The sequence below is a fragment of the Pipistrellus hanaki genome (genome assembly GCF_964339955.1).
Source record: "Pipistrellus hanaki genome assembly, chromosome: 1".
NCBI classification, from domain to species: domain Eukaryota; kingdom Metazoa; phylum Chordata; class Mammalia; order Chiroptera; family Vespertilionidae; genus Pipistrellus; species Pipistrellus hanaki.
The window spans coordinates 162,409,914-162,427,371 of NC_140503.1; the positions used below are offsets into that span (position 1 = coordinate 162,409,914).

At 40.5% G+C, this 17,458-nt stretch overlaps 1 protein-coding gene across 4 annotated transcripts in view; it reads left to right on the plus strand.

Moving 5' to 3' along the window:
* The window catches only part of RASGEF1B (RasGEF domain family member 1B), a 507,219-nt gene that overhangs the window by 483,040 nt on the left and 6,721 nt on the right, over positions 1 to 17,458 (plus strand). For 2 of the 4 annotated variants that reach the window (XM_084882776.1, XM_084882778.1), the window contains 9 exons: positions 2,253 to 2,435; positions 3,742 to 3,864; positions 4,244 to 4,375; positions 9,835 to 10,047; positions 10,509 to 10,583; positions 12,153 to 12,248; positions 12,365 to 12,467; positions 13,755 to 13,834; positions 14,857 to 14,952. In XM_084882776.1, coding sequence (XP_084738902.1) covers positions 2,253 to 2,435; positions 3,742 to 3,864; positions 4,244 to 4,375; positions 9,835 to 10,047; positions 10,509 to 10,583; positions 12,153 to 12,248; positions 12,365 to 12,467; positions 13,755 to 13,834; positions 14,857 to 14,952 — 1,101 coding nt within the window. Of the gene's footprint in view, positions 1 to 2,252; positions 2,436 to 3,741; positions 3,865 to 4,237; positions 4,376 to 9,834; positions 10,048 to 10,508; positions 10,584 to 12,152; positions 12,249 to 12,364; positions 12,468 to 13,754; positions 13,835 to 14,856; positions 14,953 to 17,458 lie in introns of all 4 variants that reach the window. The other 2 variants (XM_084882775.1, XM_084882777.1) reach the window with 1 other exon arrangement.

Genomic DNA, 17,458 nt, shown 5'->3' on the forward strand with positions numbered 1-17,458 from the left:
CCAGGCGAGTTATTACAGGTTTCCTGAACCTTAGCTTCTCATGCAGTCAAAACAGTGGGGATGCCTGCCAAACAGGGTGGTTGTAGAATCCAAAAAGGCATCTGTAGGTAGTGAACTTTGCACAGATGGAGGCTGTGGACATTCTCAAAGCCTTCCACACCATGCTTCTCGGGTGAGTGGCCTTGAGGGGGAATCGGAGAAGTAAAGGACCGTGGGATTGGAGACCTTTTCTGCACACAGGATCCCATAGTAGAGGAATGCACAGCTGAGGAAGCAGCGAGGCCTAAGGAGTTGTAAGATGCTCTTTTGAATACACGGTGAGGTAGAAAATACGACCACTGTGCATAAAGAAGGGGCTGGAATCTCTTAGAATGGCTTGAATCTCAGTAGCTGCTCTGTGCAAGTTCATCTATCAAGGTGGCTCATGGGAAATATTAAGTCAGCTGATTAGTGACAGAACTTTGGGCTAATTGGAAGGCAGAGTGACATACTCTCTTCTTCAAATTGGTTTTTAAGTATAATAAGCTATAACCCCCATTAACCTACCCAACCTTGGTTTGGTTTCCATTGTTACTTGTAGTATTTTTGTTGGGTGCCTGGTTGGAGGCGGTTTTCTAAGTGTTGAGATATTGCACCTTTTCAGACACATTCTGTGTGGGACACATTTCCAAGAGACACTAAAATAGCCTTTTGCCATTGCTCTCATAAGGCTTTAAGAACTCTGCTGGAAGGAGAATTGGTAGTTTTATTAGAATTTCAGAAAGGGTAAACAACGTTGGAAGTAATTTCCCATATGAAGGACCTCCTGGAGTAGCGGTTGCATGACAAATGACCTTCCCAAATGTTCATGGCTGTTAAGCACCAGATTAGGACTTCACTAAGTCGGAGTCCTTGTCTAGATTGGAGGCTTTATCTGCTTAATGAAAGCCCACAACTAACGTGTGCAAGTCCTTGGTGGCTTTTGGTGCCGAGTTAATTTTTAATGTGAACAAACCGAAGGCAGCAAGATTTTTTGGATGCTACTTTCCCTAAATGCTGTTTTCACCTGCCAGCTCTTATCATGGATGTGGTTTTTTATTATTTTTTTTTATTTTTTTTATTTTTTTTTTTTGTGTGTGTGTGTGTGTGTGTGTGTGTGTGTGTGTGTTTCCAACACTATCCTTGGCTGCCTCCTGCCAGGTACCGGCACACATTGTGAGGCTGTGGCCCATCCTCTGGAGTTGGAACAGATGCCCTGGCAGTGAGGGATGTGCCTTCTTGAAAAGATGGATTAGCCCAGGTTGTGTCCTCCTGCAGCCTCTACACACCCTGTGCCTGTCCACCCAAGGCTGGAGTTTGGCTTCCTCTCAGTTGTGCGATTTCTGACACCCTCAGTCTGGGCAGCTCCTGAATGCCTCTGTTGTCTAGATACGCTCCCAGAACAGGGCTCTGTTCTCAGGGCCAGAACTCTGCCCTTAGGAGCCTGAGTAATAGCCTACTAACCTCTGGCCTCTGCTGAGCACCTCTGACAAGGCTCTGTGAGCTGCACACACACGGGTGGGGAAGACTGGCTCTGTGCTGTTCTCCACTCCAGGTGCCTTCTCAGCCTGCGTACTTACTGAGAACTCTGGCTCTCTGGAGCTCCTCACCCCACAGGAATTTAACACAAAGGGGTGGAAATCAACAGCATCTCCATCTTCCAAGGGAAGCTCAGGAGTCAGCGTTCAGTCTCTTGACACACACCGACATCTATCTGTGAGCTCACACACTGTGTGCTCTACTGTGCACCTTCATTCTATCCTCTTTCACTGTTTCACTTTTTCACCTTTTGCTTCAGTTGCTTCCTAATCTATGCCCAGTGCTACTCTGATATTTCTTAAGTGTTAGGTCATACTTCCTGATGCACCCTGAAGGCTTACACATTTCCTCCTTAGGATAACCCTTGCCCCATGGGGATAAAACAGTGACCAAATGTGAAGGGCTGATATCTAAGTATGGCTGCCAGAAACTCGAATGAATTTAATTCCATACAATCCTTTGATCTGCATTTCATGGTATTTGATTGAATGAGATTGGTGCTGAAAAATATGCACATACAGGCAACTCAAAGAGCAGTTTGCTTCTTGATTGAGTCTGATGTTGTGTCAGGACCTAACCTAAGTTTTTTAAACTTCCTGTTCCTGCCTTACTGTGAAAGCTTGTTAAAACTTACTTTTCTTTTGGATTGTATATCGCTAACAATGTACTTTCTCCTTTTTTTTGGTTTACTTTAGGAAAGCATGCCTCAGACGCCTCCCTTTTCAGCCATGTTTGACAGCAGTGGGTACAACCGAAACCTCTATCAGTCTGCAGAGGACAGCTGCGGGGGGTTGTATTACCATGACAACAACCTCCTCTCCGGATCTCTGGAAGCACTCATCCAGCATTTAGTACCTAATGTGGATTACTATCCGGATGTAGGTATCCGTGTTCCTCTGAAATACAGCTTGGTTTCTACTTCAGCAGAAAGTATGAAATCATAGTCATGACCTTAGCTACTACAGAATTATATCTGGGATGTTAAAGGTTTTTCTAATTATTAACTGCTTTGAGGTTAAAGTGAGTCTGGGGAAGATCCCAACTTTGGTTGTCTGCATATCAGTTTCTTCCCAGGGTTGGTACCACATTATAGATATTCAGATACCATCTATTCTTTTTTTTAAATATATTTTATTGATTTTTTTACAGAGAGGAAGGAAGAGGGATAGAGAGTTAGAAACATTGATCAGCTGCCTCCTGCACACCTCCTACTGGGGATGTGCCCGCAACCTAGGTACATGCCCTTGACTAGAATCGAACTTGGGACCTTTCAGTCTGTAGGCTGATGCTCCATCCACTGAGCCAAACCAGTTAGGGCAGATACCATCTATTCTAAAGGAAGTATCTGCAGGTTTGATTCAGGCATGTGCCTTGGTCCTTAAAGAGACATGCTGGAGAATATTGGATGCTCTCTGAATATTGAATGCCTTTGTGTTTTCAAGAGCATCACTGTACTGGGAAAAGTGAAGTCAGAACTTTCATTGCAAAGAGAACAAGTGTTATATTCAAGATGCAATTCTTTGTGATTGGACATCAGATGACATGATAGCTTATGTTTTGCTTTGATAATGGACATTTCTATAGATAATACTTTCTAATCTAGGCAATTCATTTACATTTGCTCAATCTTTACAGCAATTCCAAAAGCTAGAGAAGAGGAAACAAATTCAAAATTTGCACATGGTCTCACGCCTGGTATTAGCAGTCAAACCTGGCTTTTCTAATTGGGGGGCAAGTGATATTCTGCCCTTTCTTGGTACTACAGTTGCCCCTGCCAACCAGCAGCTGGTTGTTGATAATAATTTTAGTTAGATTTATCTCTATGGGCTGAATTTCATTCTTTTTTTTCTTTCTTTTTTCTACAATGAGTTAGTTATATGCCCTGGTGTCCTGGCTCCCAGAGGATGGATTTGAAAATGAGCTGTGGATAATTTCAGTAGCTAAGCTTCTCTTGTACTTTTATTATTTTTAGTATGGTTTAAAGGAAAAGACACATGAGGACATAAAGGAGAAATTCATCTTGTGGTATTTTACTACTAGTAAGCATCATCTTTGAAACTGCAGCATTTAATTTTGATTGAGAGAACATAATGAAAAAAGATGTGTCATATGGAGGAAAAATAGCAGTTTCAGAAGGAATGTAACCATGTGTTTTTTCTTTTTTCTTTTTTACTCTTTCCACAGAGAACGTACATTTTTACCTTTCTACTCAGTTCTCGGTTATTTATGCATCCGTATGAGCTAATGGCCAAAGTTTGCCACTTATGTGTTGAGCACCAGAGACTAAATGACCCAAACAGCGATAAGGTAATTATATGTTTGAACTTTACACTTTTTTTCTATTAGGCTTGGTAACTCTGTGGCTTAGATTTTGTGAAACTGGTTTCCTTAAGTGACCCTAGCTCATCCCTAGTCTGAGGTACATACATGGTATGGTTGCCATGCAAAGGGGATTGGGAATGGCATAATGAGCACAGTGCACATCTAATGCCGTGGGACATTCTGGATCCTGCCGGAAGTTGGTGGCACTTGGCATTGACTGGGGGAAGGAGGAACTAGAGCTTTACAACCACAAAGACTTTGCACTAAAAGTTTATCGGGGACACTGTTTGTAATTATTTATTTGATGTGGTCCATGGTGGTAGCCATCACTGAATTAGATTTTGCTTTTTCTCCCTAGAACCAGATCAGAAAAATTGCACCCAAAATCCTTCAACTTCTGACAGAATGGACAGAAACGTTCCCTTATGATTTCCGGGATGAAAGGATGATGAGGAACTTAAAAGATCTGGCTCACCGAATAGCCAGTGGCGAGGAGGTGGGTAACCTGGCTTTAGCATGATTGTTTGCATCTCTGGGCAGAGCCTTGGTGAGGAACGATGCTGAATGAGGTATTGGAATCTCCACAGCTTCCTGTTTGTTTTTGTTTTACCTTTGAGCAAGTTCTCTCCATAGCATATTGGTCTGTTTGGGGTGTTAAGTGGGGATGATTATACAATCCCACTTCAAAGGGTATGATCTGCAGCTTTATGTGATTAATTTCGGGGTATGTTCATGTCAATTCATGTACAGGATTCCTATTGCAAGCGTGGGTTTTTGTTTTTTTTTTGTCTCTTTTATTTATTTATTTTTATTCAATTTATTAGGATAACATTGGTTAATAGCATTATATAAGTTTCAGGGGTACACCTTTGTAGTACATCATCTGTTTATTCCACCCTCACCACCAAAGTCTAAGTCTTCTTCCGTCACCTTATATTTGACTCCCTTTATCCTCTTCATCCTCCCGCTCCCCCTGCAGATGTTTTTAGTTTGACTGTACATATACTTTTTCTCCTCCAAAAAGATTTGACATATTAAGATAGATACTAGCTATCATATTGGTAGACATACACACTAATAGATAGAAAACAAAATATTAATATGATAATGGATAGAAGCAGTATATTAATAAAATAGAAATAGGGTTTGTGCCATGGAAATGAGAAAACAAATGGGCTATTGTTGAGACCAGTCCAGTAGGACAGGTGTGCTGTGATTTGAGTGTAAGCTCCAAAGAAAAAGGGAAATGCAGTTGGTTATTTTCACTGTCAGAAAAGAGAAAGCATTCTAATTTTTCAGGGCAATGAGTTAAATGATATTTAAAAAACAAACAAAAAACATTTGTATGAGGGACTTTGTACAGGGGCCATAGAATGAGGTCAGGAAAACCACCTTGTTTAGTGTTTATAACAAATGCTCCTGGATAAAAATGGAGACCGTAAGATTAATGGGTAAATTAGCAAAGGTGATTCTTTGTGAGAGGAGAAGAGAAAGAGAAGGATCCAAGGCATCGGGAAGTTGATTCAGGCTAGCACCTACAATAGGTGGAGATGGAGAGTAAGCCTCTTAGAAAATCTCTCATAAATATCACTTCCCTCAGGTGAGCCTTTGATAAGAGCTAACTAGCTGTGACAAATTCAAGGTTATCCTCTTTGAAACAGGCCCGGAGGATTGGTATTCTGTGTTGAGGCTTGTTGGGCAAAGATGTCTTTGTAGTGTCTCTGTGGCTGGTGAGCTCCTGGGAACAAGTTACTTAGGCACAGATACAACGTTTTCACAGAGAAGGAGATAGATGAAGCCCTTGGCTGCTGTAGTGATGTCTTGTTTCTTTCATCTTACAATGCTTTTCCCATTTACAGTAACCTTCCATGAGAATTCAATCTTTCACTGGTGTGCTATAAAGATCATGCAATGAGACACTGTATCTCTTTTATTTCTCGTGAACATATTTTAAGACCATTTCCCCTGACTTACAAAAAATCAGAATACAATTTTATAAAATAAGCTATTGAAAAATTTGCACTTGCTTTCCAACATTATGTTCTCCTGAAAACAGAATTAACCCTTCTACTCTTTCCTTATGACATACTGATTCTGGTGCTGAAGACAGCATTGTTTCCATAAGACTGAATGAGGGGTTTCCTGAATCATTTTGCAGGTTACGTCTGTTATAGTGATTTTTCCAGTGTGTGTGACATGTTTGAGCTGAGTATGCATTGGTATGTCCCTCACTCACAAAGGCACACATTAAGCATCACAGTTCACTTTTGTAGTGAATGTTTGACTAGAGGCTTGGCTGTTGGGTTGCTTGGCAGGGTTGGTGCGAGCTCAGTGACTTGACTATGACAAGCTGCTCAGAAGGTTAGTGACTTCATAAGAAATTCTTTCTTGTATGAAGGCTGAGCCCCGAGTCCATCAGTGCTTCCTCCTGGTTACATGGTGTTTTGAGTTCTTGATATGGCAGTATCTTGATATGGCTGAAGTGGTGACTTGGTCCTTTCCAAAAGGAACACCGTTTTCTAATCAGCACTAAAGAAAGTGAGCGGTTTGAAAATGCCAAATGGATGGCTTTTTGTCCTTCTTGTCATGGGAGAGAAGGAAGTAGTTTCTATCTGTGTTGGCCAGGTGGATCTTATTTTAAACAAAATCGAGCCACTTTGGGGTTGGATGAAACTGTGCAAAGGGCAAACAGCCCTCTGACCTGGCTTCTTACCAGCATTTCTGTGTTAATAACAAATCCTTGATAAACCTTTAGACTTGCAGATACTCAGGAGTGTGAAAAGAGATGAGAACATAAGCCAAGTCTACAAAGAATTGATTAACCTTGGTGGTGAGCGGAGAGATTGGTCAGGTCGGGTTTATAGTGAGATTTGTTCCCTCTGTTGCTGTCCAGCATTCAGAATGGGATCCACACTTGACAGCTGCATGTGCTTTGGCAAGTCCATAAATTTCTTGCTCCTTCTTCATTTCTATAAATCATAGAGGTGACTGTCCTCTTAATATCCCTTTCAGCTCTAAAATTTTGAGATGGATGCTCTTTCCTCAGTTCTTTGCTTGGCACGCCACTTACCTGTGATGTGGTTAGGAGTCCCCACAACCACCCTCCCTCCAATATTGGCTTTCAGTGTTTTGTTTCTTTCCAAGCAGAATGAATGAACAAATGAACGACTTGTTTCTTATTCAATTACTGGAATAGGAAAAGAATATTTCTCTCCACAGAAAAATTATTTCCCTCCACGGGAAGGAGCGTGGGCTGGGACTTGTTGCTTCTTGCCTGGGACTTTACAGATTTTTTTGGCAGTCAATGAATCCAGGTGTGCCCCATATATACTTTAGTCATATATTTTTTTGAATCTGCTAGGACAGTTCCACATAATTTGGCTTAATATGTTTCCCCCTTGGGGGTTTGCCCAAAATAAAGTGGTTTATTAAGACTTGCCTGCAAGAAACATGAAGCCAATGAGTGAGTTGCATGACAAATGACTATCGTGGGTAGAATGCAGTTTTCTCTTTCTTCAGGAACCGGTCGTTATTCTATCTTTATTTGCCAGGTAATTACTGTAACTGGCATTTGAAGTTATAAAAAAGAATAAATACATATTTAGCAATTCATGACTCAGTAAGAAAGCATGCTTAACAACACAAAGCTTGGTTTCTTAAGTAATCAAATGGCAAAAGGAAACTTTTAAAGAGGTCATGCACATATATATGTGCTTTCTGTCTCCCAATATCTCTCTCCTACTTGCACATGCACACACTCACATAAAGAGACTAGTTCTTTGTTACTTAAATAGCTTTCTCTCCCATACGCTATTGTATACGTTTTCCCCTTATGTTTTTGCTCATTAGCTGAATCCCTGACTGTACATTCCACTACCTCTTCCCTAAGAAAGCATTCCCTGATGTGTAGAGTAAGAATCTTTCACCAGCTATGCTAGTGGAGCATTGGTTTTCACACTTTGCTGAATATCAGAATCACCTAGGGAGTATGTATTATGACATTTGAAACAGAAGACTGAAGAAATCATTTTAAGTTCATAAACTTTTGTTATAACTCAATTTTGAAAGAAGAGGCAAGGGAATAGGGAAAAGGGGTTTATTTTTATTGAGGTATAATTGCCATACAACATTATATTATTTTCAGGTATACAACATAATGATCTAATATTAGTCTGTATTATGAAATGATCACCACAGTAAGTCTATCCAATATTCAGAATCATCACCATACATAGTTACGACATTTTTTTTCCTTGTGATAACTTTCCAAGATCTACTCTCTTAGCAACTTTCAAATATGCGAAACAAGATTATTAATTATAGTCACGATGCTATCCCCAGGACTTATTTATTTCATAACTGGAAGTTGATACCTTTAACCCTCCTCTCATTTTCTGCTCCCTTCCTAACCCCTCAGCCCCCCGATGCAAAATTTGGAATAGCTCTTAACTCAGCCTTGAACTGCTTTGAATTTCAAAGAAAGATGTTTTCTGTGTGTGTGACAAGCATGATAGATAGATGATAGATAGATAGATAGATAGATAGATAGATAGATAGATAGATGGCATCTTCAAAATGGGTCATCTTAATGCTGTGGAGAAGATAGATTTTCAAAGGTTCAATTTTTTAAAACACTTCACCATTTCATTATTGATTTAGGGTGTTCTTGAATGTTGAGAGAAAAGAGGGTAAACATCTAATGGACTGTTTAAAGAACTTAGTGGAATACATACCAGATAAGTTGAGAAGAAGAAAAAAAGGGGGTTCTGTGTAGGCTTTTTGCCTTGACTATGTGAGAACTGATCATTTCCAGATGTGGTTTTCCTTGGCTTCAGTATGCAAATATCTATTCACTTGAGTTTTTGCAATATGCTCTGGTAACAAAATTACCTCTGTAAAATAATAAGGTTCTTACACTTGTAGGTAAGATGCCATTTAATTTTCAGATAACTAATCTCAATAAATGATTTTTGTGGCAAACGTTTAGAAAGGAGCTGATTAGGCCGTGGGATGTAAACAGGCCCTCTCTGTCCGTCAGTTCACTGGGACTCCCCTGCTGGAGCTGTCAACCTAAGGACCATGCTGGCATTGAACTGGCCAGAGTGCCATGCTCTGATACAGACTCATAACTTTTCAAGAAGGACAATTGTTTGTTTGGCAATTTGGGGCTAGGAAAGGAAGATAGACATTTATTGATTCTCTATGCATTGCTTTAAAAACCGGTTTCTCTTAAGTGTTGTGGCCGTAGCAAATGCAGTAGCGAACAGGTGGCAGATGGTAGTAGCATTACGGGGAGCATCACCAAGTGAAAGCGTAAGGTTGGGAACTTGAGCACTGACTCCTGAGTACAAAAGAAATGAACATGAGCCAAGTGGAGGTCAGGTAGATATATGAATATCCACTGCTTCTTAGTGTTGCCCACGTTGTGTGTGGAAGCCAGGAAGGTGATGGAGGAGTGAGTGGGAAGTATGGGTATATTTCTGTCAAGTAGCTGTTCATGCCTTTGACTAATGAGATTGGAAATGTTAGGAGTGGGGAAATCACGTAGGTGGCTCAAAATAAGAAGTGTTAGGAGAAGGATGCTCTGACACGAGATCCAAGTATTTTAACACACCAAAATTAAACCAGGACATTCCTATGCAACCCAGAGAACATTTAGTTATACATGGCGCTTAGTACACTGGATTTCTTCTATAAGTAATCTCAAATATCACTACAAAAATGTAATGTTTTCTTGGTCCAGTCTACTCTCAAGAGCAGCCCGATTAAAGAACTAAATCTTACAAGCCTGAAAAGATAGCCTTTGTGTATTTGTCTCTTTTAAGTTGTTAGAGTTTGGCTGGATTCTCCCGCTATGGAACAAGAAATCATTTAAGTATATAGTCTGTGAGTGTTCGTAGTGGCAAAACAGACATGCAGAGCGAGGACATAATCAGGTGCTTCTTCCCTTGGCAGACATATAGGAAGAACGTCCAGCAGATGATCCAGTGTCTAATCCGCAAGCTTGCTGCCCTCAGCCAGTACGAGGAAGTCCTAGCGAAAATCAGCTCCACATCTACAGACCGGCTCACAGTTATCAGGACCAAGCCACAGTCCATACAGAGGGACATCATCACTGTCTGCAGTGACCCTTACACGCTGGCCCAGCAGCTGACTCACATAGAGCTGGTAAGGTTATTGTCATCCTGCTCTCCGTGGCCACATACTTGGTTTGCTGTGGCAACCAGTGCGTGTGTCAGCAGCAATGTCACAGGAGAGGTTAGAACAGTCCTAATGGAAACTAAACTATGAAATAGCTGGACTGGGTTTTGTTTAGACATTTGAATATGAATGTTCCTGGTATTCTGGGAATTCACTTTAAAATAAATACTCAGTAAAGACTGGAAGAGCAAAGAGTTTACTGACCTCCCTCCTCTTGCCCCTCTAATTAATTTTCCTGTAACTTGTTCAGCCTTTTGCTATCTAGTGTAGCATTGACTCAAGCAGAAAATCGCCTCTGCTTAGGGTTAAAGGCTCATTTTACACGCTGCATAAAAAAATGGGGGTAGTGCCAAAAGTAAATAGATAGTTGAAAGTCCATTTCTTCTAATTTTTTTTAATCTTGCTGACCTGCTGGGTTTGTGTTCCAGGAAAGGCTCAATTACATCGGACCAGAAGAATTTGTTCAGGCATTTGTGCAGAAGGACCCTTTGGACAATGACAAGGTAATCAGTCCACCCAGAGGTCAGCCCTGAAATCAGAAATGGAATCCCTTAGCCTGTGGTAGTGGGTATAGGAGACAGAAATTGGAACTATTTTGTTTTAGCTTTTAAAATGGAAAGTTTTATTTAATTAGCCTTATCTGGATTCATTGCCATTTTCTTGAGACAGGTGTCCAAGTGCCATTACAGCATTCTTACCCTATCGCCAACTTTGAGCCTCTTATTTAAAAAATATATATTTTATTGATTTTTTACAGAGAGGGATAGAGTTAGAAACACCGATGAGAGAGAAACATTGATTCAGCTGCCTCCTGCATACCCCCTACTGGGGGATGTGCCCACAACTGAGCTTCATGGGGGATGTGCCCACAACTGAGGTTCATGCCCTTGACCAGAATCGAACCTGGGACCCTTGAGTCTGCAGGCCAATGCTCTATCCAGTAAGCCAAAACAGCCAGGGCTGAGCCTCTTTTTGCTCCTTATTGGGAAGTTTAATAAGCAAGTGAACGCAGGCATTTGTGATGATGAAGTTAGGAGATACCAGAGTAATGGATTTAGCAGATTAAGTGAGAAAGAAAATACTCTGCCCATGACTCAACCATCCAGGGGCAGGAAAGACAGGCTGCTGAGCAAGGATGTTTACTGCCTGGCCTCTTGCTTCAAGGTGAATCCCTCAAGAATGTTTATGGCCTGAGTGAAGCCATAAACAACTCTGGGCATGGACCGTAAACTCAGTGTACACACATAAGGAATTTTGCCCCAGTGACCTCCAGAAACATTTCACATTTGGATCACCAGCTAATGACACTCTCCTTTGGGAGTCCGGGCAACAGCTGTGTTCCTGCCTTAGACTAGTTTCCTGCAGTACGGGAAGTGAAGAGTAGGTTTTGCAATCAATAGACGGCTAGTGGGCTTTTCTGGGTATTTGTTTCTTTTGGGAGGAAGGACAGAGGGGTGCAATTAACCTGTACAAGCTCGGCTTTGAACTCCGAGATGAGCTTACCTCCTTTGGTTTCTGAACACTGTGTTACTCACCCTCCTAAGGACCATGATGGTGTAGCCTTCCATTTATCTACCTCGAAAGATACTTAGTTTCTTGCTACATGATGCTCCAAAATTTTGTCCTAGACTTAGGTTTTAGAACGAATTGGCTCGTCTCTGGAACTCTCAGCTTCTCCTCCTGGCTGTGTTGGTAGCAATTGATATTCACACCCTATGCATCATGCAAGATGGTCTTAGATCGCAGCCAAACCCTTCTTTTGACTTGTGTTTTGGGGGACAGTTCCCACCCAGAGTAACTTGGTTTCTTGGAAGGGAAGGGCACCATAATGAATGCATCCGAGTACATTTCTAACCTTAGGGGTTTCGCTGGACTGTACAAACTGAGACATTCTGACACATCTATAAAGATAGTCAAGAATGTTAGTGTTTCTGTCTTTCTGCAGCTCTTTATGTCTCTTTTCCTATAAAGCTTTCCTAATCCATAACTGCGATTAAAGTCCCACATATGACAAAAATTCGTGCCTCTTTTTTCCCTCCTTCAACTCATCTGCTTATTTTTCTTTCCTTTAGAGTTGCTACAGTGAACGGAAGAAAACACGGAATTTGGAGGCTTACGTGGAATGGTTTAATCGCCTCAGCTACTTGGTTGCAACGGAAATCTGCATGGTGAGAAAATGAATTTTCTCCATCTTCTGGCTCTCTGTATTATTTTCCCATAGTTATTTTATATCTGTGGGGCCTGCATGTTGGATAACTTTCCTCGTGTTGCTTTTCCTATATAGCCAGTGAAGAAGAAGCACCGGGCAAGGATGATTGAGTACTTCATTGACGTCGCTCGGGAGTGTTTTAACATCGGCAACTTTAATTCCTTAATGGCAATAATCTGTGAGTGTTTTCTGGAAGATGCATGTCCTTTAATTCTTTGTAAATCTTTATTTTTGGAAGTATTACATATGTCCCTTCCCCCTCCCCCCTCTATTGTCTTCTCCCACCTCCTTTATTTTTATAGGTTCTGTGAAATGTATCCCCTGAAAATTTGCAAATAATACAGTTTAATGAAAACTGTACTCTTAAATACTGAATTGTTTCAGAGTGTTCAGAATGCTTTAAATACCCAAATTGATACAAGTATGAATAATCTTTTATAAGTACACTAGAATTCATGGAATATATTTAGCCACTTTATCCTCATTGGAGTATTTACCTATAAAAGCTTACAAGTGAGATATTTGAGCTGGGGGAAGGAAGGCCTACTCTTGCACAAATTTTGTGCATCGGGCCTCTACTGATATGTCCACAGTCTAGGTAATAGATGATGACTTAATTTTAAGTATATTAGAATTCATGGAATATGTTCAGTATTTATTTTTCCTCCTGTACCATTAGGAAAATGTTAAGACAAACCACATCATGGGAGAAAATATTTATCATATTTATGGTTGTAAAGAACTTCTATCTAGAATCTATAAAGAACCCTCTAATCAAAAAACAAATAACCCAGAAAAAGAAGTGCAAAATATTTGAACAGACACTTCACAAAAGGAGACATAATAGTGTATAATAAGTATATGAAAAAGTGTTCCATCCACACCATTCATCATCAGAGAAATACAAATTAAAATCACAGTGAAGTACCACTTCACGTACTGGAATGACTAAAGTTCAAAAGATTGTTGCATCAAAAATTGGTGAGGAGCCGAAACCAGTTTGGCTCAATGGATAGAGCATTGTCCTGTGGTCTGAAAGGTCCCAGGTTCTGTTCGGTCAAGGTCATGTACCTTGGTTGTGGGCACATTCCCAGTAAAGGGTTTGCAGGAGGCAGCTGATGTTTCTCTCTCATCGATGTTTCTTTCTGTCCCTTTCCCTTCCTTTCTGTAAAAAATCAATTATATATATATATTAAATATATATATATATATATATATATATATATATATATATATATATATATATATATTGGTGAGGATGTGGAACACGTGGAACTCATGGAACTCTCAGACATTCTTGGAGGGAGTGTAAAATGGTATTACTACTTTGCAAAACTGTTTAGCAGTATTTTGTAACATTTAACTTATGCTTAGTAGTGAACCCTTTTTCAGAGTATAAGTTAGAATGGCTTTTCTTATGTCTCTCTTTCAACTTTCGTCCCCCCTCCCCATTTTAAATGCGAAGCTGGCATGAATATGAGCCCCGTGTCTCGACTAAAGAAAACCTGGGCCAAAGTGAAGACTGCGAAGTTTGACGTTCTCGAGGTATGTGCGGCCTGATATTTCACTCCTAAGTAACATTCTGTACCTGGAAAGTGGAATTCCTCTGTGTGATCTTGCCTTTTGATCAGATAGTTCCACACAGAAAAAAAAACCACCTTCCAGGCCCAGGGAGAGGAAAGGAAGTAGAATTGGAGGAGGGGGGATAATCAGCTTGTAGACTAGACCTTTTATAGAGAGGACCAAAGAAATGGTGACCTGTCAGTCACATCGCATTGTATGCCAGGATGGAATTTGGATCCAAAACAGTCTGGAGTTCTATTGTACTTCAGAGTGTGTCTACTAACTTAATTTATTCACAGGGTCCCAAAGGAAGTGTTCCCCATCCCCACAGAAATATTCATTCTCCATCCTTCCAACAAATTTAGCTAACCTGTGAAAAAGCTTTTCCCATATAGTTCTCAGGATAGTAAGACTTATACCATTATTGCTTTGGCATATTGGTGCTTTGAATGCACTGTTTTTGGAGACATTAATAAGTATTTTCCCCCAAACTTGGGGATTAGCATTGGGTTTGTTACATTGTCTTTATTCGTATTGTATAATAAACTTCCTCCTTGAAAGGTAGTATGCCTCAATTGTTTGTGAATGGTTTGTTACCTACAACAAAGCACAAGTTCACTCTAAAGCGTTGGGTCACGGTATGATGGCTGACCATCACCTGACACCTTAACCTTCGAATGAAACTGGGAAATAGTTTCTCATGTTGGCGTTTGACTCCTTGTTATCAGTTTGAAGTCTAATCTCAGCAGTTCACCTGGAAAGAATTTGGTCTGGGTTTAACATTATCAAAGCCGACATAGACCTTGTATAAATAAACCAAACCTCAGGAAAGAAAACCTTTGTGTTATGTGTTTCATGCCTATGTGCGTGTATAAGAAAGGTAGATGACATTCTTAAGTGGTTCCCTAGTTATTTTGGATTTTTTGTGTAGAGTTAAAAAGGATGATCTCAGATGATCGCAGGGAGAAGTAAGTAGCTCACACTCTTCTCTCTCTTGTCCGTAGCATCAGATGGACCCTTCCAGTAACTTCTGTAATTATCGAACGGCTCTTCGTGGGGCAGCGCAAAGGTCTTTAACTGCTCACAGCAGCAGAGAGAAGGTATGTGGTTACAGGCATTCTAGTCATGGTAGAGTTGCCATGTATTGCACTGAAACGCAACATGAACTGTTAGGCTGAGCTGCTTTTACCTGCTCAAATCTAAGAAAGCTGATACACGGTGGAAATTCTATCGCTCGCTGCATAGGGAAGGGGAGTGAGTGCTAAAGGAAAGTTGAACTGCAGAAAGGGAAAGAGTAACTTGGTGTGGAATTTTACAAATGTATATCACCGTGTTATTACTGTGTACTTAAATGACTATTTTATAATGTATCTTGGTTGCATTTCAAGCAATACAGTAAGTCATGTTAAGATGACTTATAGGATTAGAGAATAATTTGATTGAATGGGAAATACATGTTAAAGCTCTGCACAAGGTAGCTCACTTACTGTGACCTTTTCAAAGAACTGGCTTAACTCCCATGGTTAAGTCATTTATTTTCAAAAAGTAGGTTAGTGGCTGTAGCATTAGGCTTGCTATTACTCATTGGATATGTGGGTGGCAGAAAAAGTACAGAATGATGTTTGAGAAATTAAAGATTGTTACTGTGTCTACCCTGCCCTTAAACAGTGACCTGCTATCCTGGGTCCACCAGACTCTTGACTCTGAGGGTCCTTTCTTGGCACATTTCAGTGTTATGTCTCCTTTCCTGGGAGGGATAAGCTGGTTGGACATTTGGCTTTCATGTTATCTGAGGAGTAGCTTATGGGAAAGGGCTGATGAAGGAGGCTTGATGAAAGTTATTTTCTATATAGATTCTATCTTTTATCTTACACTATATCTTCAACTAATAGAAGAAAATAAAGGTAAAAAATAGTTCAGGGCTTTCCCCCAGAAAGCTTCAGCCTCTGTGATCTAAAATAAAAACAAATGCAAAAATAACTCCCCATTTTAAGAAGGCTACATTGAACCTCCACAAAATCTGAAATAGCAGTTCTGATCATGTGGGAGAGGTTTTATAAGTGCATTAACTTTGCTTTAAATAAATAAATCAGGCCAGAGGAAGGATGAAACAGAGTTCACTTTCTCTAAATCAGCCCCATCGAGTTCACCAGCTTTTCAGTCTTACCTGCCCAATTCCTTGTACTCCTGTGACTAGATTGAGACAAGATCTAATCAGAAGCTTTTCAAGCTTTCGAAAATGAGCACGTGCCTGGGAATTTCCCAGCTCCCTGAGACGTGAGGATGTGTCGGAGGCTGTCCGCAGCCTCTCCCTTGCCTCTGAGCTTCTGCGTGTTGGACACAGGACTCCCTCTGCCTGTCTGCATGGCCCTCACCGAGGGCTTGGTGGGCTCCACCTCAGGGAGGTGGCCACAGAATCCGCTCTCTTCGCAGGGAGCTGTGGCAGTGGCCAGAATAATTTTCATTAAATATACTTGTGAACCTCTAATAGCTTTTTCTAGGGGGAAAAAACAAAACAAAACAAAAAAAAAACAACAAAACAAAACAAACCTCCACCAAAGTATGTACCTTTTACATAATTTGATAAATGCCTAGTTTTGTTGTTTTTTAAAACCAATTCTGTGTGAGTATATGAATTGTATACTCTAGATCATAAAACAAATGAAATCACCACCATTAAAACACATACACACGCTGTTTCTCTTTAACAGTTGGTCTCAAAGGCTGTGAATATAAACATTTCTAGATAAAAAATCCATCTTTTATTCAAGAAACTTGGTATTCTTTTCCATTTTTGAAGTGAAGGTGAACTCTCTTATGCCATTTTAAAACATTCCTGGCCACATGATTAGAGTACTAGAATCTTTAGTATTCTTTCAGATCTCAAATTCTTGCAGCAAAAGTAGTATATCTAACACCAAATCAAATCTGTCTTCTATACAGGGGCATTCAATGGCCTTCCGGTTTGTCGTTGTTGTGTTTTTCCTATGGGAACATGTGTCTCCATGTCTTTAACCATTCTTGATTTGCTTGCATGTTTATAACTCCTTCTGCCATCCTTCTTGTGTTCCTGGGAACTTGTTTGTACTCATCAGCCTTCATTTCTAGCTGTAGGGTTGATCTCTTAATGGAGTACATTTTGAGAGTGAATTGGAAGACATTATTTTTTTGAGACATTCTCCCATGAAAGACATCATTGGCAAAACCTCCTAGAAACCAGACTTTTGCTCACTCCTTTTAGTAACCCGTGCATTCACCTTAGCTCAGGGAAATTCAATGTCCTTGGACTCTGCTCATTTTTCCTATGTTGGATTTAGATAGGGACGAGAGAGCTGAAGGGAACTCTCCATGAGTGAATGAGGAGTTGAAGAAAACTTTTTCTTGCAGATGGGCCTAAGGAACAGAGCAGGAAAGTATCTTAAGGAAGATTACTTATATATTTGAACTATAGGCCCAATGCATGAAATTCATGCGGGTGGAGAGGGTACCTTAGCCTGGCCTGCACCCTCTCAGTCTAGGAGCCCTCGCTCCTTACTGCCCACTTGCTCGCTGCTCCTTACCTCTTGGCTCACTGCACCTGAGTGCTGCCGCAGAGTCAGGAGAGGC